This window comes from Stylophora pistillata, chromosome 9, assembly GCF_964205215.1.
Source record: "Stylophora pistillata chromosome 9, jaStyPist1.2, whole genome shotgun sequence".
NCBI lineage: Eukaryota > Metazoa > Cnidaria > Anthozoa > Scleractinia > Pocilloporidae > Stylophora > Stylophora pistillata.
Genome location: NC_142527.1, coordinates 6,940,057 through 6,952,700, shown reverse-complemented (window position 1 = coordinate 6,952,700; position 12,644 = coordinate 6,940,057). Strand labels below are relative to the sequence as shown.

The 12,644-nt window shown below is 40.8% G+C and overlaps 1 protein-coding gene across 2 annotated transcripts in view; it reads left to right on the top strand.

The window, feature by feature from the left end:
* LOC148722991 (uncharacterized) overlaps positions 1–10,783 on the top strand; it is a 15,403-nt gene extending 4,620 nt beyond the window's left edge. For both annotated transcript variants that reach the window (XM_088734289.1, XM_088734290.1), the window contains 3 exons: positions 7,812–7,979; positions 9,102–9,727; positions 10,151–10,783. In XM_088734289.1, coding sequence (XP_088590415.1) covers positions 7,812–7,979; positions 9,102–9,727; positions 10,151–10,336 — 980 coding nt within the window. In that variant the 3' untranslated portion in view covers positions 10,337–10,783. The remainder of the gene's footprint in view (positions 1–7,811; positions 7,980–9,101; positions 9,728–10,150) is intronic.
* Positions 10,784–12,644: the final 1,861 nt, after the last annotated feature.

Here is a 12,644-nt window from a genome sequence, read left to right as displayed (position 1 = left end):
TCTGTATTCTGTTTAACCATTTCATAGGAGTGACGCCAGTCTCTTCAATTGAGTGAAAAAGTCACAAACCCATTCTTTACCTCACGAGCGTAACCACAGACCACTTATGAATTGCCCCATTGGAGCGGAAATTGAAATCGTATCAAATATACAAAGTTAAAGTGAGTTCCTTGAGATCACCCGAACTCGTATCGCGTTGGAAACAATTGCAAGTACAGGAAGAAGTCTTAAAATCTGCTAGATATATTTTTCCTCATGCTTTCTGAGACGTTAAATAATTTCGGGAGCTTTCCTACAAATAAATAAAAATGGCAGGTCACCGACTTAGTTTTTCAGATAATTTACAATAAGTGAAAACTTGAGTGTCTGTTTGTAGAATTTGCGTCTTGCCATGGTAGCCCTTATGACATCACAAGTACTCTTAAAGTATTGCTCAGCAATATAGTTGCAAAGATATTTATAGTTTACCCACACGATTAAAGCTCTTTTTCTTGTAACCTTTTGTCGTTTCAAAAACACTACGGCAACGGAAAACCTTTCCGAGCCTCCTTAAACATCGTTGTGGTCCAACCACACCTGTATTGTTTTTAACAGAGAACGCTTGCGTCCCATCTATTTGCTTGGGATCCGTCGTGGATCCCAGGTCAGTGGTCAGTGGAGAGCGTTTGCTCCAAATCTCAGCACGAACACTTCGAAATGTTCAACGAAACCAAGGAGAAAATATCCCAAGGAAAATTCCAGCCACTGAAGGTCCCGTTAACCAAACGTCGTAAAGTTGCAAGTCTAATGAGAAAGAAAACTGTCTCAAAACAGCCGAGATGTCGTGTCGGTTGGCTTGAGGGGTAATCGCTCCAAATGATCCAGAAAAACTCTACGAGGCCCTAGTAACTGCAACAGAGCAGCGGAGTTCACACGACATACCTGCATTAACAACTGCATACAAAGAATGCGCCGACAAAGAATCTAATTAAAAATTCAAATTCTCAGCCTGTATGTTCTGAGCCTGAAGGGCTAAGGAAACTTCAAGAGCCGGCTTTCGAGAAGCTAAGTGATCGGCAAATAAAGAAAACGAGACATCAAGACATCACTATTTTACTGTTTCTATGCTTAAGGAAATCTGTAATTTCTAAAAGCTCCCATTTAAATCTAGAAATTCCAAAGCTGTTATAATGTCAAAAATTAAGGAAATGACCCATGAATACCAGTGTTCAGTGGAAGGACAGTTTCACCATCAAGCAGTGATTTAATGGACTTTGTTGCTGCCTACAATAGCCACCATTTTGCTAGAACAAAGTACATGTATATATTTAGCGTGGTACACACACAAAAAAGACAGTTTACTTGTAAAAATCTTTGTGTTTTTTATATCTTGATATACTTATAAAGTATTGTAGAGGGTAACTGAAATGAAAAAGAAAAGGTGTCCTGCGTAGCAGTCTTTCAATTTTTTTTAGCCAACAGGGAGTAGTGCAGAGACATTGCGCGAAAAGAACCAAAAATTAGACGAAGGGGGGGGGGGAGACTTATTTAGCCGGTCTTTTTCATGTTTTTGTATATACAAGCGTGGTAAAGATGACACAATTTTTAGTGTAATATAAAAAATCCGAGCCCCAGATGGGACAAGATGGACAAGCGTGGTACGCCAAAATATCGGTTTACTTACAAAACACTTTGTCGTAGTCGTATGAAAAAAAACGTGTACAGTAAATTTGAAAATGAAAAGAATAGGGTTTACCGATAAAAGCTCAGATCGAATAAAGGTATGAGGTGAAACTTACATGGTTCACTTAACATTTGTATGTCAAGCTTATAAGTAGAAAACACTAAAAAATTTACATTGGTAGATTTATTAACACTATACGTAAATGGCATTGGTTACTATTACGGAAAATGATATTTTAGAGTCAGCTTTGTATAAAGCAATGATTTTGCATACATTCTTGGGAACAGAAAAAATGACTTAGAGCAAAAATTCTAAGTACAGTGTTCATTCCGTGCAATGGGGCATAAATTAAAGGTTCTGGTAAAAAAGACACCTTATTTCATACAACAGAAGACAAGCAAAAAGTAATATGGGTACTTCCGGTTAAAAATACATTGATAACTCTAGTAATCAATACCAGTTCTAATTTAAAGGGAAAAGTTATGAGAACAAAATAAAAGTAGTCTGTACTACGAAGCATGCCTTCACTGTTTAGACTGAGGGTGCGATCCATTCAACCAGCATTTCCGGAAATTCCGGTCTAAAACTGAATGGATCGGTTCGGTCCAACCGGAAACGTTTCGAAAAAACTGGCCCACCTCTCAAGGTGGACCACTTTTCTCGGTTGGACCGGTCCGCATGGCTCGGAAATTTTGGTTGAATGGATCGCGCCCTGAGAGTCCTAAAGTTTTTAAAGCATGTATTCGAATAACTTATGCTGATAAACCCCCACCCACCCCACCCCGCGCCGTTCTGTTTTCACTCAGCGGCTGGTCAGCGGTTCGTTTATGAGGTAAACATGGCGATCACTTCCTGAACACCATTCTTGTCGATCAGAAAATCAAAATACCAGCGTGATATTGCCTCGACGAAGAACCAGTTGTGTTATTTGATTCCTACTTCACATTCGAGTCGAAGCTTAGGTGGAACAGATTATTTCTTATGGTGGACTGACGAGAGGAATTTGAACACTAGTTGTAGTGTTTGAATTCTTGGAAGAAATAGTCGCATGAGGACGTAGGAATGGTAAGGTTAACAAATAATTTCAGATTTTGCTACTTGAATTGAAAGTACAGTTCATATGAATCTACCTGCTCGATTTATGTCTGCAACGCTTCATGTTGACAAGTCCCTCAAAATGGCGGCCAAACTTGGAGATTGCTGAAAATCAAGTAAGTTCTCGGAGTTATAAACTATTCGCAAAGGTCGGGCCGCAAATTTTTTTCTGTATTTACCTTTTCTATGGCGTCTTCTTCCTAGCTATGTTAGTTGGATCAGTTAAGTGTCACGTTGGGACGTCATGCGTGACACGCATGCTCTATGACATTATTACATAACGGCTCGCACGTGGTTTTCGTTTTGCATTATCGACTCGTATCTTTTGACATGGTGTCAGGAGTGGGATATGGATAGTTTTCACAAGCCTAGCGCTTTGTTTCTCCATGGAAACACATCAGAAAATTGGCGGCGATTTAAGCAGCAGTTTGATATCTACTTAACTGCTTCGGGAAAAGGAAACAAAGCCGATGAGGTCAAGATTGCTATATTCCTAAACTTTACAGGAGAAGACGCCATTGAGGTCTTCAATACATTTCAGTTTACCGACGGTGACGAGCGCAAGCTGCACAAAGTCCTTGAGCAGTTTGAACAGTACAGTAACCCCAGGGAGAACGTAGTGTTCGAGAGGTATCAGTTTTGGCAGATAACACAGAAAGATTCCGAAACTGTGGATCAGTTTGTCACACGCTTGAAAAACAAAGTGAAATCTTGTGAGTACCCGTCGCCGGTTGATGACATGTTGCGAGACAAGTTCGTGTTTAGTATACGAGATCTTCAAGTGAAGGAACGCTTACTGAGAGACGAGAAGCTTACACTGGAAAAAGCGATTTCTATGGCAGGATCGTCCGATGCTTCGAAAGAACAGATTAAAGCGATGGGTCCTATGGAGCAAAACAATGCAAATCCGACCGTGAATGTAACTCAAGCAGGCAGCGGCGACGACAGATTGAAGAAGAACCCTTCGCGTCGCTCAAGACCAGGTTCGGGCTCACAAAAAGGAAAGTGCACGTTTTGTGGTTCTTCTCACTCGTGAGGCTCCTGCCATGCTTTCGGAAAAACGTGTGACTACTGCCAGAAGAAGGATCATTTTGCGAATGTTTGCCGTAAGTGACTACGGGATTTTGGCGGGAAAACAGTACGCGCAGTCGTTGAGTCGGAGTGCAGTGACAACAAAGCCGATTTGCTAACTTTCTCAGTGAAGTCCAGTGCGGAAGATCTTTCTAAAGACGAGTGGCGCGTCTCGCTCAAGATCGTCAATACCAATGTGAATTTCAAAATAGATTCGGGGGCTGATTGTAATGTCATCTCTAAGTCGTTGTTTGATCGGCTTCCAGTGGGTCCCAGAAAGTCCTGCCAATGCAAAGCCAAACTAAAAGTGTATGACGGACGTCGAATCACACCTTGCGGCAAGGTCAGCCTAACTTGCGAGTATAAAGGAAAATTCACAGTGATAGACTTCATACCTGTTGAGCAAGATCTACCATCCATTCTTGGATTGAAGTCCTGTCTCGATCTAGACCTGATAAAGAGAAATTACTGCCTTGAAGAAGAGAACCTGGAATCCGAATATGCAGACGTGTTTGAGGGCTTGGGTGAGATCAAAGGCGTCCAGTACAAGATTCAAATTGATCCCAATGCCACCCCTGTTGTGCACCCTCCCCGTCGGGTTCCTGTGGCCCTTCGCGAACCTCTTAGAGAGGAACTTCAGAGAATGGAAAAGCTGGGAGTCATTAAGAAATGTACAGATCTCACTGCCTGGGTACATAGTCTTGTTGTTGCTAAGAAGAAGAATAACAAACTCAGAGTGTGCATGGATCCTAGCGATCTCAATCGTGCCGTCATGCGCGAACATTTTCCTATGCAGACTGTGGAAGATGTGATTAGCAGAGTGCCCTGTTCAAAAGTGTTCAGTGTCATTGATGCTAATCATGGCTTTTGGCAGGTTAAACTAACCACGGACTGTAACAAGCTAGCTACCTTTAACACCCCATTTGGCCGGTATAGTTACACACGTTTGCCATTTGGGATAGCATCGGCTCCAGAAGTGTTCCAAAATGTTATGTCTCATTTGTTTCAGGACATTAACGGTGTTGAGGTAATTGTGGATGATCTGGTTGTGTGGGGAAAAGATGTGGAGCAGCATGATGTGAGGCTTAGACAGGTGTTGGACCGCAGCCGTGAGCGTAGCCTCAAGCTTAACAGGGAGAAATTCCATTTTCGAGTATCCGAAGTTCATTATGTGGGCCACGTGTTGAGTGCAGATGGTGTTAAGCCAGACCCGAATAAAGTTGAATCCATAATTGCTATGCCAACCCCAGCCAATCGTGAGGACTTACGGAGACTCTTGGGAGTGTCAACGTATTTATCTAAGTTCTTTCCAAACATGTCTCAGAGAGTGCCCCACTTCGCCAGCTGCTCCAGAAAGATGTCGAATGGTCCTGGGAACAAGTAGAGGATGATGCATTCACAAACCTAAAAACTTCAGTCTCATCAGCTCCAGTCCTCAAGTTCTTTGACCCGAAAGAACCAGTGACCCTGTCTGTTGATGCAAGCTCAAAAGGGTTTGGTGCAGTCCTTCTGCAGAATGACCGCCCAGTTACTTACGCATCGAAAGCCCTGACTCCCAGCCAAGAAAATTATGCGCAGATGGAGAAGGAAATGCTGGCGATCGTCTTTGGGTGTGAACGGTTTCATGATTATTTATATGGGCAACGGGAGATTACGGTTGAAAGCGACCATAAACCGTTGGAAGCAATTCTGAAGAAGCCCATACATCAAGCACCCCTTGGCCTTGAAAGGATGATTCTCAGGATTAAGCTTTACGCGGTTAAGGTTAAGTATATATCTGGCAGCAAACTTCCCTTAGCTGATACACTCTCCAGAGCATATTTACCCCACAACGGTACAGAGCAACCTGATGAGTTTGAAATTCATGTCCTGGGCTCTGGACATTTGTCGGAGACGATATTTCACAAGTTGAGGGACGGAACTGAGAGTGACCCTGAACTTCAACAGTTGCAGAAGGTTGTCATGAGTGGTTGGCCACAGACTAAAGTAGAGACACCAGTTGAGACAAGACCTTACTGGAACTACCGAGATTAAATAAGCTGCTACGAGGGGTTAATGTTCAAGGGTGATCGCATAATTGTTCCCCATAGCCAGCGACCCGAAATACTTCAACGCATACACGCTGCTCACTTGGGGGTAGAAAAGTGCAGAGCGCGAGCCAGAAGTGCAGTGTTTTGGCCAGGTATCAATAGTGCGATCGATGAGTTGGTATCCAAGTGTAGTACCTATCAGCAACACCAGCGAAGCAACCAGAGGGAGCCGTTGACTCCTCAAGAGGTCCCTGAGAGAGCCTGGGCGATAGTTGCAGCAGACATTTTCTACTATAAAGGGAAAGACTACCTTCTTGTAGTTGACTATTTCTCCATTTATCCTGAAGTAGCCCGCCTCTCCTGTAAGAGTAGTGAAGCAGTTATCTTGGCCATGAAAGATATGTTTGCACATCATGGAATCCCTGAGAGGCTAATCGCAGACAACATGCCTTTCAATAGTGTGAAATTTAAGGACTTTGCCAGTAAGTGGGAGATAGAAGTGGTAACCTCAAGCCCACACTGCCCGAAATCAAATGGTCTTGTGGAAAGAAACGTACAGACGGTTAAGCAGTTACTAAGGAAAGCTGATGAGTCAAAACAGGATGCATTCCTCGCTTTATTAGAGTTCCGTAACTCCCCTATCAGTGGAATGAATGAATCCACAGCAGAACTTCTTATGAGTAGAAAGCTTAGAACAAGACTGCCAATTTCCAAGAGCCTCCTTGAAACACAGCCCAGGTCTACTTCTCAGATTGTCATAACCTGCTGACACGTCAACAACGTTAGAAAGCACTCTATGACCGCGGCACTCGGCCACTTTCCAAACTACACAAAGGCGTACCTGTGCGAATGAAGCAGGGACGAGAATGGACACCCGCAGTGGTCATCCGACAACACCAGACTCCTCGTTCGTACATTGTAGCGACCCCTGATGGAACCCAGATGCGTCGAAACCGCTTCCATCTTCAATCGACCAAGGAGGAGGCATCTCCAGTCCCAAGCCCAGCAATAACCCCAACATGGGTAGCAGGAGGCAGTGATGAGTCAAATCCATGTATGCAGCCAAGCACTGATGCTGGTATCGAAACGTCAGAGATGGAAGCAGAGCCCGATTTCCCGCAAAAGTATCAACCTGTCAGAAGAAGTCTGCGGGTCCGTAGACCACCAGAGCGTCTTGTTGAGACTGCATAGTGATACTGCTAAGCTGATCGCAAGTTTAAGCAAGAAGAACCTTTGGGGTGATTTTGTAGTCGTACACACTCGGAACATTGTGGACTGTTAGAAACTTGTTTATTTGTTAGAATCTCGTTTATGTTTTAACTTTTTTTTTAAGAAGAGGAGATGTCACGTTGGGACGTAATACGTGACACGCATGCTCTATGACATTACTACATAACGGCTCGCACGTGGTTTTCGTTTTGCATTTTTGACTCGTATCTTTTGACATTAAGAACGCCTCACTTTTTCAAAAATTTACTTTGAACTTGATCGGTTTTCGCGTGTGTGACTCAAGCGGATCGATAAGGTGTCATTCAAGTCTTCTTTTTTCCTTCATTGAAATATGATGTTCACGAAAGTCGCCTGGATGGATAAGATAAAGTTAACATACTTGGCTGGGATATTTTGTTTTTTCTGAGTTCCGTCGTTTTTTTTGAAATGATTGTCCTCTAAAGTTGTCTCAAATTAAAGTCTTAAAAACTGTCACGACAGGCCTTCACTAACACTTCACTTACGGAAATTTCATTTCCGTAAAACTCTGAAAAATAAAGAGATCCGATCAAACGGATTATGGTTTTAGTATAGCCACATGAATGTCTTAAAACACACAAGAAATGAGGGAAATCTGTGTCTCAAGCAAAATCGACCGGAGCGACCGACCACTCTCTTAAGTTCAATCAGCGTTCGCCTCATAGAAAACCAATGAAATAACTATTTTCTTTTTTCTTCTACAGGAGTTACGTTTGAGAATACCGTTCGTAAATCTTCATGGTACAATTTTTCATTCGGAAAAATAAACTTGATCTTGATCGTTATAGTGCTATTGGCCGTTTTTATCTTAGCGATTACAGTCGTATTCGGGATATTGTTTTGTCGACGACACCAGGGTCGTAAAAACCAAGGCAAGTCATTTGCGGTTTGCATCAATTGCATCTTTATTTTTGTTTGTTTGTTGTTCGTTTGTTGTTTTGTTTTGTTTTTCTTTTTCTATAGTTTTGTTTGCGCTTTTGCCTCTTTTTTAATGATTGTATAACATTCATCATCTCACTTTTCAATATAAGTATAATTGCATATTCATATGAATATTTTTGATGCTATTGGCTTATTTCGTAGTACTAGAATGTAGAAGAGTTTCCTAACGTTTCTTAAATTTTTCGATTCTCTGTGTTCATGTGTCTGAGATAACTGATCGAGCTTCTATAATATCTCTAGTCTTTTAATCAATTTCAGCGAGTATGGTAAACACGTGAATAAAAACCTAAGATATTTGGCTAGAACCTTTTTGAGAAATTAGAAAATGTATCTAAGCTAAGGGGGAGCCAATCACCCTACTCCCAGTTTTACCTTTGGAGATCCTGTCCCTTTATATCTTGGAAGAGAAGGGGGCTTTAGATCGGAGGGCTGGCTTGCTATTAACATGCATTTTCTTCCTTTTCTCTTTTTTTATTTCTGGCGGCAACGACGATAATGATGTGTTTTATCACGACAAACGGCAAGTGGTATACAGTAGAATACTTTAATCTTTAGTCTCCGATAATTATTTTTGATGGACTCGTCAGATCTTATTTATCCAGATTTTGAATATGGAAAGACAAGGGGTCTGTAAATTATCCGCAAAACTTAACTTTCCGTGAGAAACATTTAGAGTGATGGCAAAACATATCTCATTTGGCTATGGATTGAATGACACAAGCAAAATATTAGTCCGATCTACATAGTGGTAATGGTACTTATACAATGATAATTGTGATATTTTTTTCCTTTCCAAACCTCATTTTCTATCCAGCTATCATCACCTTTCTTCAACGGAAATTTGACTGTTATTGGATTTGTTACACCTTATTTGCTTCGAAGTGCTTTTTTTCCTGAAAATATCGGTTTAGGTACAGAGTAGGACGCTACACGAAAGTAACAGAGCAAACATTTAAGCTCTGTGAATATATCCTTCTATATCATAACCCTACTGAAACCGTCTTTCCGCTTTATGAGTGATAATATCATTTTGCCTTACAGATGACCTTCAGATCACCTTCACGATCGGGTTACTTGCACCTACGAGGTGCCTCCGAGTTCCGAACTGCAATCTATTGATCCTGTGGATGTCCAACAAACGCAGAGCTCCACCGAGCTTACTGTACACTTAACCCTTTCACAAACTGAATCTGGGCTGGCCACCTACGAGACAAGGAGCGACTGCAAAAAAGAGAGCGAGTATAATGACATGGATGAGACTAATGGAAAGTCAAGGTCAGGAAGCGAAGGATGTTCAGAAATTCAGGAACGAGAACGAGAAAAAGTGATGATGGTTGGTAGTAAGAAAGGAATAGAGCAGCCACCCACTTTGTGCGCCGAAAAAGAAGAAAAAAAGGATAATATTTACGCTGTTGTTCATAAAGAAAGAAAAAGCAAGGTCAATTCTGAAGCAAGTGCTCTCAAAACATCTCTAGGCCGCCCTCAGGAAGGGGCAAGTGGGTTACCTGTGAACAAGGCGTCAGGTGTCGATTTTACTGGTTGTTCGTCACGTCAAACTGACTTAGGGATCGACAACATCGCAAAAGCTGCAGAGAGCGAGATACCTCAAGCTGCCGGGAAGAATGAATACTTGTACGCAGCTGTTGACATGACAACGAAGAAGAAGAAGCCACCACAGGTATTGCATCTAACAGATTATGATAAAAGTTTTTTTTTTATGTTGTTTTTTTTTGTTTTGTTTTGTTTCTAAGACAACCTGTTTCGTCTCCATCACTGTTTAATTTAAGGAAAAAAGATCCTTATACATTCACTTCTTGGATGAAAAAAAGTTTTTATGATAGTCAAGCGTGCAGCTGGAACACGGCAGCTGAACTTGTTTTTAAAAGTATCTAGAGGGCATTATGAAAACTGCATATTGTATATCAAAACTAACAGACAAACGGGCAAAAACAAAAACAAACAAACAAGCCAAAGACAAATCATAGCTATTCGATTCTTTTTTTTTTTTTGTTCATTAGCTACTATGTCCCTAACATTTTTCGGTGTCGTACTTTTTCTCTAAACGATATAATTATATTTCTTCGTTTAATGTTTGATCTAGATGCCCCCTCCCTACCGTGGACTTGTGTATGCAGATCTGGCTCATACCCGAGAAAATAGTGCAAAGCTTGTTCAAGAGCAGTCCCAAACAGTATACGCCAAAATTGATCACGTCAAGACAGCGAGTGTGAAGATATCGCCGCAGAATCTGAATTCGAAGGAAACAAATGAAGGGGAACATAAGTGAGTTCTGCCCTTTTACAATCCTATAAATGATTTAGCGAAAAAAACATAAAAACTAAGTCAAAACTCTAAGAAAATGATCAGAATTCGCAGAAACTTTTATCGAAACAGTTGTCAGTAATCATTTGAAGTAACTTCAATAGATTGTAGCATGATGATTGTATCAACATTAACTGTTGTGTACCAGAATACTTAGCATGTTACACCTTAAGTTACATGGAAAACCGAAAAAAATCAATAAATACTTACAAGCGATAAGTTTGTACGGCCGATGAGTTAAAAAACGGGGCTCTGTGCATGGGCGCACTGAAGGAAAACATTTCAAAAGGTTAACGAACTTTATAAGTGGTGTGTATGCAAGGGGAACTTTTACTTTATAAATTAAATCTCTTGGTAAAGTATGCAATTTGAAAATGTCCTTACTTTTTTACAAATAAATCATCATTCCCGAGGTCTTATGACATTGAATTAAACTGCAGAGTGAAATTGCAAAACCCGTTTTAGCGTTTATATCTTTGATGTGGTCTACCATAGAAACAAAAAAAAACCAACAACAACAACAACCAATGAATAAATAAATAATTTGATTTAATTAATGTGAAATATTTTAAAGCGTGATTAGAATTTTTTCGATATATTGATCCCCCTAACCAAAGCTATCTGAGCTTTGAAACTCAACCAATCATCTTTCCTCCAACTGAATTTTTGTGCAAAGAACATCAGAATCATTGCCTTGGTTAACACAGAGGTAAAAAATTATTGTCTGGTTTGCGTGAGGAGATTGATTATTAATGAAGGAAAACACTAGACTTTTCGAAAACAACGAGTTTTGCGCTTTTTAAAACCATGGCTTCCTGGGTCATGTAGTTGTTTGAAACAAACACAAGACAATTTGGTTTTGACAGCCTGAAAGCATGACAACCAGTCAATTCAAGGTTCACAAATGCGCAAACGTTTGAAATCTGTGTTCACTCGGCTGCGCTTCGTGAGCCACTTTGATTTTTATCCTACCAGAATTTGTCATCACCCGCGATTTAAGCGTAAACATAGGTACAACAACACGGAGTTGACTTGTTAAGTAGATATTCACAACTAAAAAACCTCCCTTAGCAAAGATTGCGGACTTTCCCACGAAGCTTATGACCGAGAAAGGATGTGCGGAATCGTCTATCAGTTGATATCGACAGCATATCGAGTTCTTGTGATAAGAATCGGTCCCACTCTTTCTATGAATGGTTAGGTACCAAAAATGATTGTTCATAATTGGCATCCATAAATATTAAAAGTACATTTATGGCTGAATAAATTAAACCTGAGCCTGACTCGGTTTACCCATCGGTGGCAATGATGACGATTTTTGGTCACCAGTACGGGACATAGACAGATTTGTCTGCACTATTTCCTTTTCGGACACAGATTTTGTGAGAAACAAAATCAAACAACATCTTTCCTTTTTTCGGCCTTCATACACACCCTCTGCCCTTTTTCCTTGACCTAGTTTCCTGTTTGAGGTTTCCGTGGACCGATCAATCATTATTTGTAAGGCGGTAACAAAATTAACTGTTGGGCGTAGAAATTGAAAAAGTTTAACGGTTATTCGTAAAAAATTAAGCATGAAAACTTTCTATTAATCCAAAGGACAGAAGGCTAAAAGAAATTAAGTGATAGTTGTGAAAAAGTCAAAATTTCAACCGTTAGCGATAAACGCCACCGCCCTGTTGCGACCATTCCGTTTCCACTCTGTGGCTAACTAACTGTTTTCTCCAAATGACCGCATTTTCCACAAGTTATCGTCAGCAGTCGGCAAGAATTATAAATGGAAGAAAAGAAACATACCTGTAGGAAATGAAGTACGTCAGGCTTAGGTGGAGCCGCGTCAAAGCACTTTCTCGGTCAGTTCAAAGCATGTCACAGCAAAACAGAAATCCCGCTGTGTAGTAAGAAGCGGGTCGTCGCAACGGATTATTGGACTAAATAGTTTAGCGACAAAAGATTATGCTTCAAGTTTGGAGAGCGGGGAAGTCGAGATCGTCTTCATTCAACAAAATCTGTCCGGTATTTAATATGAATCAGAATTCGCAGTCTTGGGCGAGGATTTGAAGCTCAGAAGTGAATTGCTCTACGGATTCATCAGGTGATTGGATCTTCAGATGAAATTTGTATCGTGCGAAGACAGGATTAGACTTTGGATTCACATGTTGTTCAAATCGATCGTAGCAGGTTTGCAACTTCTTTTTGTCGTCATGTGTGAGGTTTTGCCATGTGTTGAAGATATATCTTCCTTTCTAAACACTCCAGATTAAAAGATGACT